This window comes from Ursus arctos, unplaced genomic scaffold (genome assembly GCF_023065955.2).
Source record: "Ursus arctos isolate Adak ecotype North America unplaced genomic scaffold, UrsArc2.0 scaffold_26, whole genome shotgun sequence".
Taxonomy (NCBI): domain Eukaryota; kingdom Metazoa; phylum Chordata; class Mammalia; order Carnivora; family Ursidae; genus Ursus; species Ursus arctos.
Window position 1 is genome coordinate 24,558,930 of NW_026622941.1, and position 22,234 is coordinate 24,581,163.

Sequence of the window (22,234 nt, forward strand, 5' to 3'; positions counted from 1 at the left end):
AGAAAGATACAAATATATATTTGGAATATTAGGACCTCTAAATGCTTTTGTCCTCCAAATACATGCATATGTATGTCAGGCATGGCACTTACATACATTCATCCTAATGATAAGTGAGTTATGAAAGTATATATGAGATATAGAAACGTGTCTAAGAAGATAAAATTGTTGAGAATTACTGGGGACACAGCAAGAGACAGAGCTAGACACATCTGATATAGATTACGAAGACCCTTGGGCATCAGCTTAAAGAACTGAGTTATTCTCCAGAGAACACGAGGGCTAGTAAAAGAGCTAGAGTATGTGATTTAGAAGGATCCTTATGTTGGCACGTGGAGAAAAGAGCCAAAAATGGACTCAGGGAGACCAGTCAGAAACTTACTGTAGGGAGTGTAGAGGACCATCCAGCTCCAAGAGATACTTCAGTGGTAAAACGTGTAAGACTTGTGATTGAAACTTTGTTTCTGAGACAAGCCAACATTCAAGAAGAGATGATGATTGGTTTAAAAAAGCTTTTTTGATCTGACCTGTAATCCCTTCAAGTAAAATCAAAACTCTTCAGTAAACACCTACTGTTTAGTACTAAACTTGGAAAACGGAGAAAACAGCGTCCCTGATGATGAAGAAGTCGTCTAGATAGAAAGTAGTATAATAGTAGAAGAAAGAACATCACCTGTAGGGCTGTGGGTTCTTTTAAAGAAGTGGAGAAAAAGGAAAAGGAATCTGAATTCAAAATTCGGCTCAGCAAGCTACAAGGTGCATGATCTTAGGCAATTTCCTGGACAAAATAGTGATTATAATACCTAATTGCTGGAGTGCAATAAGGATTAAAAGTAAAAGTGTGCGGGACGCCTGGGGAGCTCAGTTGGTTAAGCGTTTGCCTTCAGCTCAGGTCATGATCCCAAGATCCTGGGATCAAGTCCCCAGTCAGGCTCCTTCCTCGGAGGGGACCCGGCTTCTCCCTCTGCCTGCCACTTCCCCTGCTTGTGCTCTCTCTCTCTCTTCTTTCTTTCTTTCTTTCTTTCTTTCTTTCTTTCTCTCTCTGACAAATAAATAAATAAAATCTTTCAAAAAGAAAAAAAAAGTAAAGGTTATGCAAAAGATCTGGAGGTGTGTTAGGTATTGAATATAAATAATAAATATCCTTTTATAGTAATCTTTTGCCAATGTGTGGCCTGGCATATGGTAGAAACTCAGTATAAAGTAGACATATTACATAGTTATTCTCTACTTATTTTTAGACACGCATTTGAGTTTTAAAAGGAACATGATCTAACATAGATCCTGTGTTTGAAACTTTCTAGATATATGGAGAGAGGATTAAGCCCAGAGGGGGATAAAGTCCTTTTAGGCTTTATTGGTAAGTAAGAGAAAATTGAACAGTTACACAGGCATTTTTTCTAAAACTTACAAAAGCTTAAAGCTGGGGGTGGGGGACAGTTGCGTTAAGCCAGAAAGAACTCAGAGGCACAGTCAGCATAGCGCAAAGCTGCAGGAGAACCAGACTCAGAAGATCAGAATGTCACAGACACTCTTCCTTCGTATCTGAAGAAGAGGATTCTAGAAAAGACTTGCTTCCCAGAAAAGGTTTCAGATGCCAGTGATTCTGGGGCATTTGGAAGTAGGCAGCTTCTAGAAATTTTTCCTATCTGTATCCTTGTTGTGTGTTTAAATGTTTTACTGTTGTTTTTACTTTTCTCCCTAATCTCTATTTCCTATAAGATCATAATCATTTTTATTTTTCTTCCTAATCTGTATTTCCTACGAGATCTTAATCTTGGCCTACAGTTTTTCCATCGTGGTCTTTTTCTAGAAGATCCTATGGTGGATGCTCTGATAGTCCCGCCCAGATTCCCCTTCAGGGATGAGGGACAATACACTGCCTCACCTGCTGGGAGTGCTACTCAGGGGGATAGCCCTCAAATGTCAGCCCTGTGTGGGGACTAGAGCCGCCTCCAGCCGGGCCACACACCCATGGAGGCATAAAGGCTCAGCCCCCACCCTCACTCCAATGGGAGACAACTCTGAAAGGACATCCCAACTACAGACATCTCCCCTCACCCCAGAGTTTTCCACTAGGTCTGCAGCACACCTGATTTCTGCCTTTGCCCGATCCTGTTTCTTTCCCTTCCGTGTCACTGGTGTTAATCCTAAGAGTAACCTAATAAACCTCCTTCGTGCTAATCTCCAGCTCGCGGTCTGCTTCCTGGGGAACACAACCTGCAATAAATAACCCCAGAGATTTGGGGACATTGACATCATTGTTGTTGCCAATGTTGTTCTTATTTAAAAATCACTGGAAGAGGGGCACCTGGGAGGCTCAGTTGGTTGAGCATGCAAAAGTTGATTTCAGCTCAGGTCATGATCTTGACATCCTGGGATGGAGCCCTGCGTTGGGCTCCACACTCAGCAGGGAGTGTGCTTGAGGGTTCTCTCTCCCTCTGCCCCTCCTCTCTCTCTTTCTCTCTTTCTATCTCTCAAGTAAATAAAAAAATCTTTTTAAAAACTCAGTGGAAGAATCTCAAGGTATTATGAGAACATGCTTATCTGGACGGTGCCCACATACACAAAGGGACAGGAGAAAACCCAGCACTGTGGAGAGGATTACACACATGTCTCTGCCTCTTCTTCAAGTCAAAAGCTTCCTTTACCAGAAATACACGATTCCGGGGCACCTGGGTGGCTCAGTCGTTAAGCGTCTGCCTTCAGCTCACAGGGTCCTGTGATCCTAGGGTCCTGGGATCAAGCCCCGCATCAGGCTCCCTGCTCCGCTGGAAGCCTGCTTCTTCCTCTCCCACTCCCCCTGCTTGTGTTCCCTCTCTCGCTGGCTGTCTCTCTCTCTGTCAAATGAATAAATAAAACCTTAAAAAAAAGAAAGAAAGAAAAGAAAAAGAAATACACGACTCTGATGGGAAGAAGGAGCAGGCAGAGGGGAACAGCATACAGGAAGTAGGGAGGTGTGAGGAACAAGACATACTGGAGCTAAGACAGATGCGTTTGAAGCGAAGGGACATGACTGAAAGCAGAGATGAGGGAGGACAGGTCAAAGAACAAGGCCATCCAAAGAAGACTCTTGAGAGGCAGGATGGGAAAAAATAAGTCCAGAAATCCCTGTGAGAGATTTTCCCATGATGAATGGTAACAGTGGTATCTTCCCCCTACAAGGAAACCTTGCTAACACTTCTGAGCACTGTGAAGTCCCCCACAGACTTAAATCCTTTATAGAGACCTGGTAAGAGCTCAGTCAGATGAAAAATTAAAAGAAGATGAAGGAACACCTGAAAGAGTCTAAAATGAAAGCTGCCTTGTACCTTGGGCACTTGCTCCTCAGGTATGGTCATCATATTAAACCTTAACTTCTGTTCGTTGTCATCCCCACCTCCACATATGTATGTCCTCAGCCTCACCTGCACCCAGGTAAATCCCTGCTTGCTTGCTTGCTCGCTTTTTTTGTGATACGCTCGATATTCTAAGTGAACAAAGGCTTCCGGTTTCGAGGCATTCTAGCTGGTGGCTTTACAAAGAGCGATCACAGCTATTAACCAGGAGACAAATGCTTCACGGGTTTTGGCTACAAGGGGTGTTTTGCAACACACGTTAAAAAGAACACCATTCAGTGAGTGAATGAGAATTATGTACTAATCTTCAAAGAATCACAGTTTTGAACTGAAAGAGACCGTAAAGATCACAGTTAGACTAATCTAATTTTGACAAAGGAAGAAACTATTTTCTGGCAGAAATTTTGCCTGCAAATACTTTCTTCCTTTCCCACCCATATAACAATATTAAAAAATGATTCTGCTCCACCTCCCATCTCAATTTCCCTCCTTTTTAACAGCAGCGAGGCTGCCAGAAAAAGCATTTCAAGGTGGATCATGTAAAGTCCCTCCAAGACAAAAAGAGAAGAAAAAAAAAGGTTAAACTGAAGAAATGACCAGTTTTGGCCATGAGATAGAGAGTTAGCTTGCCCTTACTCTCCCGGGGCCGGGGATGATCCCAGGCAGACATCTATCCAAAGTGCCTCTTACCGCCTCCCGTCTTCTCTCCTCCCTCCCCTGGCTTGGACCCACAGGACTCTAAGCCACCAGTGCAGCCCCAATCCTCCCAGGGCATTGTGGTTATCTGTTTCTTATTCTCTAAAACCAAAGGCACTGTCAGCTCCAAACCTGAAGTCTCAAAGGAAAGGAAATCCTAAAAGTGAGTGGAATTCTCCATTTGATTTTTGTAGCGATTTCCCATTTTCAACATTATAACACATATATACCAACCAAAGAGATTATCTGGTCCCTGATTAGGAACTGGCCCACATTTCAGGGCTTGACTATGGAAACTCCCCAAAATTTGAAGTTGTTAAAAAAGCAAAATGCTAAAAGATTACGAGAAACTATTCAGCTCTTGTTCAGTGTTTTAGTCGTTTTCTGATATATCGCCTTTTCAAACTGTGGTGAGCTCAGGCTGGGGAGACAATTGTGAAAAGAAATGACAGTCTTGGCCTAGACACCCTAACTAGGCCTACATCATACTCCAGGGTTAAGACTTTATTGCTCTATACTGGAGGCTTAAATTTGAATCCCAGTTCCATTCAAACGACAGACAGGTGGAAAGACATTGACTGGATAACTAAATACTGAGTTAGACTCAAACCATTCCCAGACTGTGTCAAGTTCTGCCCTCTGTTCAACGGAGACGAGGCTTTCTCTCACTACACAGAGTTAACATGTTAGGTTGTTCATTAGAAGAATGTAAGTCATACTCACATTTGTTCCCAAATATTTGAATGAGTCCCTAGGAGAACAAAATATACCCACCCTGCCATACAAAAGGGATCTTATAGTAGTAGTAGTATCAATCCTTGGATTGTATATCCTTCAGCAGGCATGAAGAGGAACAAAAGCATAATTTTTTAAATAGAATGTACTTTCAAAAGTATATCGAAAATATCTGACTTACCTGCCAGAGAAAGACAAATATCATATGATTTCATTCATATATGGAATTTAAGAAACAAAACTGATGAACATAGGGGAAGGGAGGGAAAAATAAAATAAGATGAAATCAGAGAGGGAGACAAACCATGAAAGACTCTTAACGCTAGGAAACAAACTGAGGGTTGCTGGTGGGGAGGGGACTGGAGGGGAGGGGGTAACTGGGTGTCAGACATTAAGGAGGGCACATGATGGACTGAGCACTGGGTGTTATATGCAACTGATGAATCTCTAAATTCCTCCCCTGAAACTAATAATACACTATATGTTAATTAAATTGAATTTAAATAAATTTTTTTTAAAAAAGAAAATATCTGACTTATAAGCCAGCATATGCATCGGCTTTTCACTTCTATACCTGACAAAGAAGAGCCCTGCTTGACATAATCCTTCCACCCAAAAGATCAATTACACTGAATGGTGCCCATGCATTCGAAATCACTGAGAGCAAATGATAGGTATTAGGCAAAGCAAATTGACTCAACAGCATAGCCTGCTGGGAGTGAATACATGTGTTTGAAAACAGTACTTCTTTTCGTAAGCGAGTACATAACCAATGAAAGGTACTGGATTGGTGGTTCTGAAGGTTAGGACTTTCACTACAGCACAGACCGGGGCAGTGCCAGCTCCCAGTGTCTCCATGTGAGTACGCCTGCATCATTTTCCGAACAGACCACCTCTAAGGCACAAAAATGAAAAGCTGTTTCTGAGCCTAGTAATTTCTGCTGCGCATGCCAAAAGAAAGCCACAGTGACGGTGAGCAGTCGCAGCCTGGGGGCTAGATTCAGACCCCCAACCAACTCTAGGATGACGATAACTCACCGGGGCACAGAGTGGGCTGCACTGTTCCCAAGGACCCAGAAGAGGAACACTTCTGGAATGGCCACTTTCCAAGCCAGCCATCCCCATCACCTCAAACACTAATCGCTGGCATCTAAACCTACAGGATTTCCTATCCCAGAAACACCAATGAATGCTGCACACGCACACCCTCTTTAAGGCAGGTGCCACTGACGCCCGCACGAAATGGAACTCCAGGAACTCTAAGCCCTTTCCTTCTGGACATGTCTCTTCTTCTGCTCCCCTGGGTCTGACCTGCCAAACAGCTACCAAACACATTTCTCTGAATGTCCAACCCCAACTGTGCCGGAGCAGAATTAGTAAGTGGTAAGTAGATCAGAAGGATAAAAAAAGACCTGGCTCTATTGCACCAAATTTTCCAGACATGGTATGAGAAAAGAAGATTATTATCATTGACTTAAAGGAACTGGTTCATCTAGCAACAATGCTTAGAAAATTACTTCCTATTTTTAAAAAACCGTGCTTTGCAAATGACTTTCAATTGAATAAGGTTTCACTAAAATAGGAAAATATAACCCAGATCACTTAAATATAAAAAAGCCAAGATGAGGATACACTGGGTGTTGCAATGTGACCACACAGCTATGGCTCCCATGAGTTGTCCTTTCAAGTAACAGTTCTTTTCTCCCCCCAGGTACTTTCCGTAATCTGGGATTTCCTCTCTGGCATCCACCTCTGTCTCATCCTGTACCACAGGAATTTTTCCCAGGCCTGAAAAGCTTGTCTCCACATTTGGAGATTCCAGAAATGTGTTCTCTCTTGCTTCTTTTGTTAAGAACTTAGAGAGTTTAATAGAACCTTTGTTAGGAATTTATAGTCTAATAGAACTCAGCTACAATAACACACCTCCTAGTACAAAAGAGAATGCTTGAAGTTTGAAGTGTCATCTTATATATAATAAATTGTTTTCCTACTTGGCTAATTATTTAAGTCATTAACTTTTTGTTTTGAAACACTTTCAAATTTATGGGAAGAGTTACAAGAATAACACAAAGAACTCCTATAATAACTTCTGCCCAGTTTTCTGAGATTCACAAATTCCGCCATATTTGCATCCTCTCTCTCTTTCTCTACATACATAAATATCTATCTTTCCTGCACTATTTAAGAGTTAGTTCCACATATTGTGACCTTTTCACTCTCAATTCTTCACCTTATATTCGGTAAAAACAAGTACATCCTCTTACGGAACCACAGTACAATTATAAAATTCAAGAAATCTGATCTACTACCACGACCTAATACACAATCCATATTCAAATTTCACCAATTGTGCCAATAATATCTTCTGTAGATGATATTTTTCCTGATCCCAAATCACATATTGTATCTAGTAGTCATGTCTCTTTAATCTCCTTTAATCTGGAACAGTTTTTTAGCCTTCACCTTTTTTCTTTTTTTTAAGATTTTATTTATTTATTTGACGGAGAGAGAGACAGCCAGTGAGAGAGGGAACACAAGCAGGGGGAGTGGGAGAGGAAGAAGCAGGCTCCCAGTAGAGCATGGAGGCTGACGTGGGGCTCAATCCCAGAACGCCAGGATCACGCCCTGAGCCGAAAGCAGACACTTAACGACTGAGTCACCCAGGCTCCCCAGCCTTCACCTTTCATGACATGGACATTTTGAAAAGTTCAAGCCAGTTGTTCCACAGAATATCCCACAATTGGTACTTGTCTCATAATTCTTCACAATTAGCTGGACATCCTAAATTTTTGTCAGGGATGCCAACTAGGTGATGTTAGGTCCTTCTCAGTGCATCACAACTAGAGGCACACGACATGGCTTTGTCCTGATTTCCTTTTATGTTAAGCTCTGTATTTTGTTTACTGAGCAAAAAATATCCATATTTATGAGACTGATCCCATATGAAGTGTTCACTTTTTAAAAATTTATGAACCAAGATTCTAATCTCAGTGACAATTTTTCTAAAATATTAGCTCACTGGACTTCCTCATGGTACGTACTGCACCGTCTCCATGGTTTCCGTGCACTCTGCCCACACTCTGGTATATGACGCTTTCCTAAAGCAGAGTGTGCTGTTTCCTGCTCGGTCTTTGACTGATACACCACTTGAGTAGCACTTTCCATAGACCTCCACATCACCATGGCTTTCCAGAAGCTCTGGATAACTAAGGCATCTCGACAGGCCCCAAACAGGGAGGGCACATGATTATCAGTCATTGGGTGGAGAATGTTTTTGTTTTGTTTTGTTTAAAGATTTTATTTATTTATTTGACACAGAGAGAGCACAGGTAGGCAGAGTGACAGGCAGAGAGAGAGGGGGTCTCCCCGTAGAGCTGGGAGCCCCATGTGGGACTCGATCCCAGGACCCTGGGATCATGACCTGAGCTGAACGTAGACGCTTAACCAACTGAGCCACCCAGGCGCCCCTGGATGGAGACTGTTAAGTACATTATATGGCTCAATATTGGTAGCAACATGATCCACCCAAGCTTCATACACTATAAACTGCGATCTTATCTCTAGATTTTGCTGCAAGTACAGATAGGGTAAGTCCAGCTTTATGTCATCATCATTCCTCAACAGATTTGAAGGCTAGATAAAGAAAAACACATATATATGTATATATTATATATATTATATATATATGTGTGTATATATATAATATATATATATATATATTAGCTCATTGGACTAATAATCAAGGGGTACAAGCAATAGGAAGACTAATTTCTTATACTTTAACTCTTAGCAATGCTAACTTATTAGTACATCTTGGGCAAGTTAATTAATCTCCCTGAATATGCTTTTCTATATTGCACTTTAAAATAAAACTTTCTAAAAAGTTAAGAATGCAACTTCACATTAAATAAATGTTGAACATTAGTAAAAGCAAAAATGATTCCTCGGGAAGGATTTCTAGAGGTGAGTGGAAGGAAGAAAGTCCAGCATAACAACATCTCTCAGAGGTATCATCTATAATTCAATTATAATTGTTATCAAATCACGCTTAACAACAAACTATGTTTTCTCACAGTTTACGTTATGTATTCAATCATAGGAATGTATAAAAAAATAATTTACTCCCTGATTTGCAGATATCAAGAGAAGGGATCTTGAAACTATGGTCCTTAAATTCAAATTAATTTCAATACACAAAAAACTAGGATAACAGAATTCTTGGGTATTTACTCATTAAGGGATGAATACATTCTTTCAGATTCCAAAAATCTAGCCAAAATCCACAAACCCCTTTCCACCAATTAGGAAAATGTATTTCCCCAAATCAAGAGGCACTGTCCTACACGACATACCAGTCTCAAAAGGAAGAAACGTCCTAGAACCGGTTTATACAGTACATATATAGCTATTTCCCATCGATACGACATAAAGTTTCTTAGACAATTACAACTGGCTCATAAAAACTATTATGAATCTATTTTAATGCTAGAATAAAATCGTGGTGTTTCATATCTTAATAATGGACTAAAATAGTGTGTGTCATTGTTAGGCACAAATCACACTAGATGGGAGGTAATCCGTGTAAAACCACCTAGCAAATAGAATACTCAATGAATATCAGCTACGTAGAAAGTATATTTATACAAGCCAACAAGTAATTAAAATTATCTAGCATCACTTTTTCCTTGGCTTCCAGATATCCCGCTGTTCTGGGGTTCTTCTTTACTCACTGGCCTCTCTGTCCCAGTCTCTCATGCTGACAATGCCTCTAATCTCAAGGCTCAATGTCGAAGGGTCCCAGGATTCGATCTTTAGACCTCATTTCTTCCCAATCAACAAGCACTCCCTAAGTGATCTTATTCAGTTTGATATTTTGAATGTCTTCTATGCACTAATCTCACATTTATATTTTCTACCCTGTTACTACCCTAAAGTTTCATTCATATATCCAGCTGTCAACATAACATCTCCACTTGGATGCCCATTAGGTATTAAAACCTAATGTGCCCATCAGAAACCGGGGATGTACTGTATGGTGACTAACATAATATAATAAAAATCATTAAAAAAATAAAATAAAATAAAAAATAAAACCTAACGTGCCCAAACAGAAATTCCCATTTGCACTCCAAACCCCTCATCCACCAGTCCTTCCTACCTTAATGACAGTACTACATTCACCCAAATGTTAAGTCAAACCTAGGAATAATCTTTGACTCTCCTCCTTCTCATTCCACATTCAAGTCCTATCAGTTAAGACTGTAAAATTCCCAATTTGTCCACTTCTCCCCTACTCTACTACCATTCCCTAGTTCATCACCATCACCCAATTCCCGAAAAGCCTCCTAACTATGGTCTCCTACCACTATGGCCACATCAGTATTTTCCATTCTCTACTCAGCAGCCAAAATTATCGGATCCTATCAATCCCTTCTCAATCCTTCCAAAAGTTGTGCATCAAACTCAGAACAAAATTCAAATTCACAGGTATCCAAGGCTCTATAATCTGGGGTTCTTCAACCTTCTCTCTTACTGTTCTCCCCCCTCTCACTTTACCTCAGCCAAAATAGCCTTCCTGCTACTCCTCCCAGATGTCAAGCTTATTCTACCTCAGGGCTGGTCTCCTTGACACATGTAGGTCTCTGCTCAATGTCAGAGGTTGTTCAGTCTATTCTGCCCTTCCCCCCCCCCACTTACTCTACCACTCTCCATATTGCCCCACTTTATTTTTCTTCATAGCATTATCTGATGTTACATTATAAATTCATTTGTTTATTATCTGTCTCCCCCAGTAGGGAGAAGGGAGGGACTCTGCCTCTGTATTCATTAATTGTCTGTCCTCCTTGTGGCTAAGGACTTTATCTTCTTTACTCCCAGTGAGTAGAACAGTATGTGGCATGCAAGAGTAACTCAATAAATTCTTGCTGAAAAAATGTATTAATGGTCTTCAAATTGCTGATAGAATGATTAAGAAATCCAGAGATGGGGGCGCCTGGGTGGCACAGCGGTTAAGCGTCTGCCTTCGGCTCAGGGCGTGATCCCGGCGTTATGGGATCGAGCCCCACGTCAGGCTCCTCCGCTATGAGCCTGCTTCTTCTCCCACTCCCCCTGCTTGTGTTCCCTCTCTCGCTGGCTGTCTCTATCTCTGTCTAATAAATAAATAAAATCTTTTAAAAAAAAAAAAAAAGAAATCCAGAGATGGAGTCCATGCAAAAATATGAGAATTATAAATAACTTAAAAGAGTAAAAAAAATGTATCTTATAGGGAGGACACAGACATGACAGAAAGGGTGCAAACAAGATACTTGTGAATTTTGAGAGGAAAAATAAGACTTTCCTTTAGGGTAAAAGTCTGGAAGCAGACTGTGAGCACTGAGACCAACAGACCAATAGTGAAGATCAATTTCCTAACTTTGAAAGAATGATTTAGTTCAGAGTAAACTGGATATTATAAAATCATCATACCAAAAAGCATGTTTAATATGAACATCTCAACTCCTATGTACCCTGTGGGACTGTTCAGAACAGCCTCTCATTGGTGAGATTCAGAAAACAGAAATAGGATAGATCACTGGCATGTCCCCTGCTCTTTGATTTACTATTGCTGTTCTCGGCTTTTCCTTTGCTTTCGTTCAGATATTGCTCATAGACTTTTATTTTATTTTTTTAATGATTTTTTATTATATTATGTTAGTCACCATACAGTACATCCCCGGTTTCTGATGTAAGGCTCGATGATAGACTTTTATTTTTATAAAACTTTAAGTTTATATAAAAGATGCAAGAAGAGTACAGAACACTTATATACCTTTTCATTTTTTTCTCCATTTGCTTTCATAGCGTCTCCCCCTACACATCACAACTCTCTGAATATACACTGCATATTATAGTTTTGTCATGCTGTGTCTTAGAGATCACCATTCCAGACAATTTCACCATGGTGAACTTAGGTTATCTTTTATTTACAGGATGTTTTCTTGGATTATAATTTTAAATATAAGTTCTATTCCATTGTTTTATTTTTCTTCTTCAGAGGAACTCCAATTATTCACATGATGGTTCTTCTTTGCCTTTCTTCCCTTCAACCACTTTCTCTCTGACTCTTTTTATTTCTTTCTTTATATCACTGACATTCTCATCATTGTTTTCTTGCCCTTCCTCAATGATGTGTGTTATACTTTCCTTCAAATGTATCCTTTTGCTAACATAATTTAGTTTATATATATAAAAAGAATAAAGTCTACCATTTTATTCTATTTCTCTCCTGAATCCAATAAACTTTCATTTCATCTCCTCCTGATTTTTTGGTTCACTTCTAATCTTAATTTTTTAATCTATAATTCAAGGTGGTTTTCATATACCAATGTTTATTTGAATATATTTAATTCACTTTAGAGTCTCGTGTTACAATTTTCTTCTCTTTCATGGTTGTTTTTCAGAGAAGAACTTCCCTCGACTGACATGGTTTGATTCTCCACTCTATTTTGAACTTACAGTAGCTCCATACATAGGAGGACCAATTTCATGTCTACATTTCGTGGACAAAGTTGACAATATAAGCTGGTTCACATAATCTTCAGTTCAAGAACACCCTCTCCTGTCAGAGTGGCGAAGTGCAATTTCTTTAAAGTCTAGCTCTTGGAGGGTAGCAATGGAAAGGAATTACATACATTGCCTTCAATTTTTTTGTTTCTTTTCTCTTATGGTATTTAGGATTTCATCATCTTGCTTCTTTTTCCCTTTACCAACAAGATTCCAAAGGGTGGCTCTCCCTCATCCCTACGGATGAAAATTAAACCACTTTATCTCTAGAAGCATTGCTTTTCCACAGTTGCTACCTGTGTACTGTTAAGCCCCCTCCTCGTTACTCAGTGCTCTTATCTACCTGGATTCTCTGTCAATATTTTCACACTTAGCAAAGACGTTCTTTCTGAAGGTGATTTGCACACAATCCCTTCTTGTCTCTTCTGGACAATTTTCCCAGAACCTTCCAACTGTCTACAAAGGCTTGCAGTGAGAACCTGTGAGACAGGTCTACTGAAAACTGATGCTACCTTTCTACTTACACCTGAAGTTTGTATTGTTCTCTGCCTTCTAGTTCTGCTGAATGTGAGGGATTTATATGGCTAAATTTGCTTCTTATTCATCTCTACAGATTTCTGGAAGATGTAGAAATTATTGAGATTTAGGCAGCAGCAATTAATTACTTTAGCTATCTGGAAGTTCCTCATTTATAATTCTTAGCCAGATATTCCTTCCTTAAGTCTGAAATTACATTTCTGGTTTTACTTTTTTAACCCTGTAGTGGACACTGCAGTGGACACACTGTGCTCTACCCAGGTCCCCTCTTCAGAGTTCAGGCACCTATTCTCCCAGTTGCGGAGCATCATAGTTGGTGACCTCCCACAATGCCTCTCACCAAGAATGACCCTTGGCCAAAGGAAACTGCCTTACCCAAGGTTACACTCCCTACTCCATGATAAAGCCATCAATCAATGGTTGGCTGTTGCGAGAATACAAAACTCAGTACCTTTGCCTTAATTTATGACAACCGCAAAGGGCCACCCTGCTCCAGGGCTCCCTGTAGGATCAGCTGTCCCACTTGTAACTGCAGTGTGGATCAGCTTCTCTATCTGCCCAATCCTACCTTCCTCACTTCCTTACAGGTGTGTAACCTGAACATACTCTTCAATATACCCTCTGCAAACACTTCTCTACCTCTCACTGTTTGCAAGGCATCCAACCTAAGACAACCACCATCAAAAAAAAAAAATTGTATTAAATTATGAGATAGGCACTGTTGTAAGTACCTTGAATATATATCATACATTTATTTAATTCTCACAAGGAAGCTGTGAGGAAGATACTATTATTATCATCTTCATATCTCAGATGAGAAAATAAACTCTTAGAAAAGACAGTACCTTGCCTAAGCTAATAAATGGTAAAGGCAGGATTTGAATACAGCCCTGTGAGTCAAAAGCCCATTCTCTTACCTACTTCACTATACACTCTCTCACACTGGTTTTGCATTCACTGCTTCTCTAGTATGACCATTACTGTTCCAATTCTTTGCACTTTTCTATGCCCTGCTATAAAGCATAGCCAGCACATGACACATACCAAATTGATCACAAATATTAAGATGTTTTTATTTTTAATACATAATATTTTCACTAGTGGATTAGCCATAACGTTAGTTGCCAAAGTGGAACGCATTGATCTATGAGTTTTTCTTTCAAATTTTTAAGTTAAAAACAGAGAAGAAAGTTCATAAATTCAGCCTATCATCACTTAGCCCTATTACAGAATCACTTCTCATGTGTACACACACATTAGCAGGTGTGTGTTAACAGCCACTTCTCTGTAGATTTGTTTTTATCTTACCTCCAAAAAGATAGTAATTTTTCTCAAAAATTCTTACCTCCGTCTTGAAATTTGCTTAATCTTTCAAAATACGATGACATGGGGGCCTGTACAATATCTAGGATGGCCAGAAGTGTTCTTGTTAGTCTTAACAATTCACTGAAACTATAAAATCCGAAGTATATAAGATTCCGAGCCAAGTGGACCACCTTAATAAAAAAAGGGAGGGGGGGTGGGAAAGAAACAAAAAAACATTAGAAACTGAAATAAGCATTGATTTTTTTTTTTAAGTAGGCTCCATGCCCAGCATGGAGCCCAATAGGGAGGCTTGAACTCATGACCCTGAGATTGAGCCCTGAGCTGAGATCAAGAATCAGACGCTTAACTGACTGAGTCACCCAAGCACCCCTGAAATGAACATTTATTTTTTTATATTATCTAAATTAGTGCAGGTTATTTCTAAGATTTCTAATTCTTTAATACCTAGGAATTAAAATGCCTGCAAAAGGAACCACTGAACTCTGATTTATTCAAGCTTATCATTAAATCCAAATAAGGCCAGTTTGCCATCTCTCTCAAAAGTCCAGATGACAAAATGAGGTGTCTGGTCAACAGTCAGCAAAGAAGCCAAAAAGAGACAATTTTAGGTGTATCAAGGTGCTTAAAGAAATTTACATTAGAATGATTTACTTAACTAAATATTAACTTAAGTCAGTAGGATATCACTTAATAAATGGCTACATTAATGAATTACTTTAATAAATGGTATTATCCAGGAATTTGTCCAGAAATAATTTGTTCCCTGTGCTGCTTTGTGGTCTTCTGGACACTATAAGACATTCTAGGTATGACAGCCAGCTTCCAACACAGTCCCCAAAGTATGGTCTCTTTTCACACTGCACCAAGGATGGTCTGTGTGACAAAAAGAATATAGCAGAAGTGATAGCATGCCACTTCCAAGATTAGGTTAGAGAAGATTGCAAGTTCCATCTTGGGCTCTCTTTCTCTCTCTCTAATGGCTTGTTCTGGGTGCCATGCCATAAAGACACAGGCGGCCTACAGAAAGGCCCATATGGCAAAAAGATAAAGCCTCTGGTCAACAGCCAGCAAGGAGGTATGGTCACCAAGACACACACAAGTGAGCTTAGCAGCAGGTCATCTAGCTGGAGATAACTGCAAGCCCAGTCAACAACCTGATTACAACTTCATGAGAATCCCTGAGCCAGAACCATCCAGCCACACATTTCCAGATTCCTGACCCATAGAAACTGTGAAATAGTAAGTGCTTGTTGCTTTGGGCTAAGTTTGGAGGTAATCTGTTATACACCAGTAGTTACCTAATACACCATGTATCAAGTAATGGCATCTTTTCTCTAGTTTTGTCACTATATCCCTCAAATGATATTAAAAGCAAAGGTATTTCAATTCAGTTTAATGAGGCTAAAAATTTCACTTCCATGGTGATGGGGAAAAAAATGTATCCAAACAAATTACAATGTATGCAAACTGTCTTTGTTCATGAATTACAATAAAGCTTACACAGGTAAATGAAAACCCCCAAAATCCAGGAAAACAGTAGGTAACTGATCATTATAAATAGAATATTTTGTATTGGACATCAGGTCTAATTAAAGCATCAAATCTATCTTTTAATCAATGGCAGAGGGAATCATACCCTTATCAACTAAACTACCCAATTACCAAAACATCCTAAATAATAGAGGGAAAAAATCTTTGATGCTCAATGCATCTAATTTTTGACAGGGAAAACTGAATAACCTCACAAATGAATTGTTTGTATTAAATACCTCAAACGTCAGTTTGTTTTTTTCTTTATCCCCAAAAGGAAAAGGCTGATTTACAACTTCTTTCAAGTATTCCTCAACAAATTCCATTGTCAGTGCAAATTTCCTCTTCATATCATTTCTGGAAGAGTCTGTTATAGAATCATATCTAGAAAGAAAAAATATGAAGCAAGTTAAATTGACTGCAATCATTCAAAAATAGGAAAATATATATACTTAACCTCCCAGCTTCTTAAGTTTAGGTAACTTAGTTAACCTTTCTAGATGTTTCTACCATAATATTACACTTAAAAAATTGTTACTCCTATTATAAATACGATTTCTGCTTATTGGTTTCCAGAATGATGTTTCTATTGTCAAGAGCTGTCATTTTAGTCTTCAAAAAGAGTATCTTACTTGTATTTGAAAGACTAACATTCTGGGGCAGGGGGGTAAATAGGTTGATGGGGAGGAAGGAGTGCACGTGTTGTGATGAGCACAGGATGATGTACAGAAGTGCTGAATCACTATATTGTACACCTGAAACTAATATAACACCATATGTTAACTAACTGAAATTAAAATGAAAGCTTTTAAAAATAATAAAAAAGTAAAAGCCGTAAAAGAAAAAAAAAAAGACTAACAACCTGAGTTTGAACACAGAAATGCCCTTCCATATATTTCATTTCAAAATTGAAGACATTAGATTTTGAGTTCATCTACTGAATTGAAAGTGCTCAGGAAATGTTTCCAAACATACTCATGAATTGTTATCTTTGTGGGAATTTCGGTCCAGAGCCTAGCATAGCGAACAGGCACAACGGACTCCTGGGGATCCCGGTCAACATGCATGTGGAGCATGAGACGACAAAAAGACGCCCGGAGGTCAAATGGCAGGCTCTCGTCCGACACACACCGCAGGATCAAATCCACAGAGAGCTGCGTAGAAATCTGGTTTATGGCCAGATACTGGCGATCCAAGCACATCCTTGCAAAGAGGTTTAGCTGGTACCTTAAAAATATGAAACATACTACATTATTTGTCTTCTCTTGATAAAGTTCTTAAACAGCACAGTATCAATCAGTATCTACTACCTACTTTTACACAACACCAAAACTTCCAAGTGTTCACGACACTGGAGTCAAATGTTTTGGTAGTGAGTGAAGTGATCAAATGACAGCAAATACGTGAAATTGTCTCTATGTCTGTTCAAGTTACAATTTCTCTTACTTGTTCCAGCAGCATGTGTCTGGTAGCAAAGTGTCATTGGGCTCTCTAGTTTTGGGTTTCCTAGGATAACAAATACCCTAAGCCTGAGGGCTATGGGTAACAGCTCGCACGAAACCATCTCTCGCCTTCCCATTCCCACTCAGCTCTGGCCCTAATATCTAGCTACACTCTGACTTTAGATCCACTCAGTTCCCAAACCAAATGTGACCCGTCCAGATGGCATCAGTTACACTTGGATTCAACAACCTCTGAGATCAAGCATTAGCCTTGGCTTTGTTGTGATACCTTATAGAAACCAGGGAACACAGGGCACACTCAGCCTTTCACAGATTCCTGTCACTTGGGCCCAACTTTTCCCAAGGGCATCTGCCAGAGGTTTCTCTACCTTAAACTCAAAGACACCAGCTAGGTTCTTGCTTCCAACATACTGACCTCCAGCAACTACCATGGCGACATTGGCTGCCAAGTGCCACCACTGAACTTTCATCGCTGTAGATACCAGCTCCTCTCCAGCCCTAGGTCTCCACATATTCCTAAACACTATCTACATCCCCACTGGCTAACTTGCTCTGGGGCCATCTCTGCAGCTGGATCAACACACCCAGCTCAGTTCCATCCCTCAAGTCCAACACCGTGCTCCCAACATGTCTCTCATCTAATACCAGTCAACAACAGGAAAAAACCCTCTGCTGCCCACCAATTCCAAGTTAGTGAAAAAATCAGAAAATCGCAAGTTGCGTAGGTGGAAAACACAGATGTTCACTTTTATTTGGAATATTTTAAATAATATTAAATATTTCAGCTACCTTAGTTTTGACATAACTTTTTACATTTCCTCTTCATAGATACCTGACTTTTAGAGGTTTCAGAGAATCTTCTCTCAATGAATATGTAAGATTGACAATTATGATTCTTTACCTATAATAGGTAAGAACTTCCAAATCAGCTTTGGTGCCTTCTTTTGCTTCTTGAGCAAGGTGCCTGATAGCTTTGCCATGAGGTTCCTTGTTGCTGTCAATCCAGTAGAGCCAAACTTCTTCATCATCAATGTCGTCTGAAAGGATGGAGCTCTCCATGGGGTTGTCTACTTGCATTGAGACCAGCCTTAAAAGAAATTACACATGCAAAATCAATCAAGAAGCTAACTCACAAATATGACAGGAATTACACTGCTTACAAATAATGAACAGAAGAAGATCCCTCCCCTATCTGGGCTTACTTAGTTTGAATGAGAATGTCTGCATTGCCTGGGCTCAACATAAATTTACAGATGAGTTCCTGAGTTACGGGTATGGCGGTGGTATTAGATACGCACAGATCCGATAAATAATCCAAAAACCTGGCAAGAGAAAAAAAATAAATTGAACACTTCATAAAATATCACAATAAAAATATCCTTGGGGATATAATGAAAGTAAGTTTTTAGATCTATTTTTAATACCTCCATGCAACATTTTTAATATGTTGCTTATCTACTGCATCATTAGAAGCAAATTAAACATCCAATTATTTGTGTTTAATACAAATCTTGTTCAAAAAAGGATATAAGTTTGCTTCTATTTATTTGGTGAGATTTCTCCCATAGCACTGTGACTTATTATGTTTAGAAAATCATTTATCTGCCCTAAAATGAGACTATCCAAGAATGGATAACAAAACAAAAGCAGATGAAAGCTAATGCTGTACTGAGTAAAATAGGAAAACAGCTAGCAGTCAACGAGAGTGAGCATGGCCTAGTTGAGTCAAAGGCCCATTTCTACCTTCTAACATTTATTTGCTGTGCTAATTAGTAAAGAAAACTGTCAGACTGCTTGACTTTTCTGCATTCATTTCTCCCAGATAAAGCAGCATGGTGCAATAGAAAGTGAATTGGATGGAATACCCCAATAGTAAGGAATATTACCATAATATTAGTAAGAAGCAATTGTGATATTATAGCAATTATCTTACTATTGGGGTATTCTTGGGCAACTTGCTATCTAGGCTTCTGTTTTCATCTCTAAAATGTGGATAATAATTTACCTTAATATAATATATTGGTAATAAAATAATAACATACAACCAGCATACTCCATGGAAATATACAAGGACTTAAATGAGACAATGTACATGAATATATTCTGAAAAACTAGAAGTACCATAAAAACATAAATGATCAGAATGAAAGTCGCTTATATTTAACTGTATCTATAAAAGTTTTTAATTTCCTATGAGGTAATAATTATGATACATAATTATTGTAACAGCAAACCCAACGTAGTTTTGTCCATGAAAGTTAGTGATGTGAAAGAATCCCCACTTCTAAGGGGCGCTTGCGTGGCTCAGCCAGTTAAGGGTCTATTTCTTGATTTTGGCTCAGGTCATGAACTCTGGGTCATGAGATCAAACCCTGAATCCGGCTCCGTGCTCAGCAGGGAGTCAGCTTGAGGATTCTCTCTTCCCTCTTCCTCTGCCCCTCCCCCTACTCACAGGGGGTCTCTCTCTCTCTCTCATTTAATAAATAAACCTTTAAAAAAAGAATTCCAACTTTTAAAACGTTCTAAAAATAAAGCAAGAAGCTTTTTTGCAAAAAGACAAAAAATAAAGCACAATCCCCGCTAGTAAAGAATACTGCATGAACCACTTCAAACCTTGGCTCACGATTTCTCCTGAGTAAACTGACAAATGTTTCTATTTCTTTTGCTGTGATATGTTTCTCTAGTAGTTTTCTGTTGTTGTGCAACAAAGCTGTGATCGTATCTTCTGCCAAAATATCATAGCCAATCTGGGACTGCATGACACAGAAATTCTTAGCAATATATTCCTGCAAAGAAGAAAGACTGTCAGAATGTGCTGCCAATAGCTTAGAAATAACAGGTTCTATTCGAGTCAGCAACATCGATTAATTTATTCATAACAGAAAAAAACGCATTATCAAAAGAAAAGCAATAATCCTTCAATAAATATGGCTTTTTGAGAAAGGAAATTAAAACATATGAGCGTATGCCTAATTTAAATTATAATAGAAAATTATATACCTAGAAATATTTAATGTGGGTGCTTATACTCTGAAAGCATAAGTGGGAAAAACAAAAAATAAACCTAGTTAAAATAACAATTTCTTTCAACATGGTAAATTTTACCAGCCTAACTGAGGCCCTTCTTCTAATTTCCATGAAAAGTCATAATTACAGAAAGAAAATGACCCTCTGATATTTTGTTCATGAGGCATGAGATCTATACTGGTTCATGAAGATCCCAGGCTGATTTGCAGTGATTTCTTTTTTGTACTGTCCCAATCTATTAAATCTTCTCTTTAAAATAAAGATAAAATTCCATACCACTTTTTATCTTAAAAAGCTATCAAACAAGATAATATGATTAATCAATCACTTTATTGACTAGATGATTCATCCCATAAATACATCTTGAAAGCATACTATATTCCAGGCTGTTTGAGGGACTAGACATATGGTGGTAAGCAAAATAGGTGAGTTCTCATGGAGCTTACCTCCCTCTATGAAAAAAGGCAGGAAATGAGATAATAAGTATGATCCTTTTATATGTTAGGAAGTGAGGTGAAATCAAGGGATGGCAAAAGATAGCAACTTCAGATGGGGTAGACACTGAAGAAGTGATATTTGAGCAGGGATGGAAAAGATGGGAATGACCAAAAGGAGGCAGCCATGGGGAGAGAAACATCTAGGTAGACAGTGAAACCACACTCTTTCTGTTCTATAAACAAAGGTGGCCAGTGTAGCTACAGGGTAGTAAGTAAGGAGAAAATAAGAGCTGAAGTTGGCGAGGCAGCTCCTAGAGAGCCAGGGTAAAGGACCAAAATGTTATTCTAAGAGCAAGAAAAAGCCACTGGGAGTTTCAATCATGCATGATTGCTCCTCATTCTTCACACTGACTCTCCTACATTCCAAGCCACTATTGCTCATGTCCCGCATTCCATGTACAAGCAAGAATCCCATACAACCATAGATACACTTGGTAAGCTTAACTAACCCCTTCCACAATCCATAGTTCTCACTTCAACTTCTTGGGGATTCTCCTTGGGAATGTACCTCTGGTTCTATGATGGGCAAACTTATTGATTGTGAAGTATTTTTGCCTTAGGTAAAATTTACTGGAACCTAGCTACTCCTTGAAAATGATACAGGTTGCACAAATCTAATTATATTCTAAGCAGCGATTCTGTGGCCTTTCAAAATGATAGATTTATATTGGGTAGCCAGTTAAGTAAAGTAAATGTCTTCTGTTAGTGTATCATTTTAAAGACATGTATTGATTTATACACTTTTATGACTATTGTAATCATACCCTAGTATAAGGCAAACCTCCAAGATATTTGATAAATAGATCAAGATACTGATAAAAAAATCAAATCAATTTAGAGGTTGTCACCAAAGTCTATAAATAATAATACGCAGACACTCAACATTAAACACTTAGGTTAACGCTAAATCACAACAGAACTCCCTCTTAGGGCTCTATACAATATAGATGAGGCTAAAGGAAAACAAGGTAATTATGCAAAATGTAGAAAGTATTTCTACTTATATTTTTAAATTATGTTCTAAAAACATCAGAAACCTGCTGTATGCTTAACAAAAGCATTCCTGATTCAAAAGAAATGAGAAAAACATTATTCAACTATCAGTGAGATTGAACTGGAGCATGCATGAGAACATGAGGGAAAACAAAACCTAACCCTCAGTGGCAGCTGGTGATTCTTCTACTCTTTTGTCAGCTCAATGATCTACGCCTTGGGAAGACATCCCGAAAGAGAGAAAGAGTGCCCACCACAGTCATAGGCTCTAAAGAAACCCAGAAAGCAGGTCCCCTCAAGTGAATAATCATTCACCTGCAGTAGTGATGTGCCTGGGTCAGGTGAACTAAGAACAAAGAAGAGGAATAATTACACGAGCAGAATGTGTGTGTGTGTGTGTGTGTGTGTGTGTGTGTGTGTGTGTGGTGCGTGTGTGGTGCGTGTTTCCACTTATCAGAAGGATGAATGTTTTCAGAGGAGAAACTGCACCCACCTCAGCACACCAGGTGCAGGAGTCCCCAGCTAGGACTGAAAGGAGTGAGAAAAAATG

At 39.1% G+C, this 22,234-nt stretch overlaps 1 protein-coding gene across 2 annotated transcripts in view; it reads right to left on the reverse strand.

Annotated features, from left to right (window-relative positions):
* The window catches only part of ITPR2 (inositol 1,4,5-trisphosphate receptor type 2), a 472,588-nt gene that overhangs the window by 300,943 nt on the left and 149,411 nt on the right, over positions 1 to 22,234 (reverse strand). For both annotated transcript variants that reach the window (XM_026502230.4, XM_044385596.3), the window contains 6 exons: positions 19,781 to 19,953; positions 18,370 to 18,489; positions 18,069 to 18,254; positions 16,680 to 16,931; positions 15,944 to 16,088; positions 14,194 to 14,344 (listed from right to left, as the gene is read on the reverse strand). In XM_026502230.4, the coding sequence (XP_026358015.2) occupies positions 14,194 to 14,344; positions 15,944 to 16,088; positions 16,680 to 16,931; positions 18,069 to 18,254; positions 18,370 to 18,489; positions 19,781 to 19,953 (1,027 nt within the window). The remainder of the gene's footprint in view (positions 1 to 14,193; positions 14,345 to 15,943; positions 16,089 to 16,679; positions 16,932 to 18,068; positions 18,255 to 18,369; positions 18,490 to 19,780; positions 19,954 to 22,234) is intronic.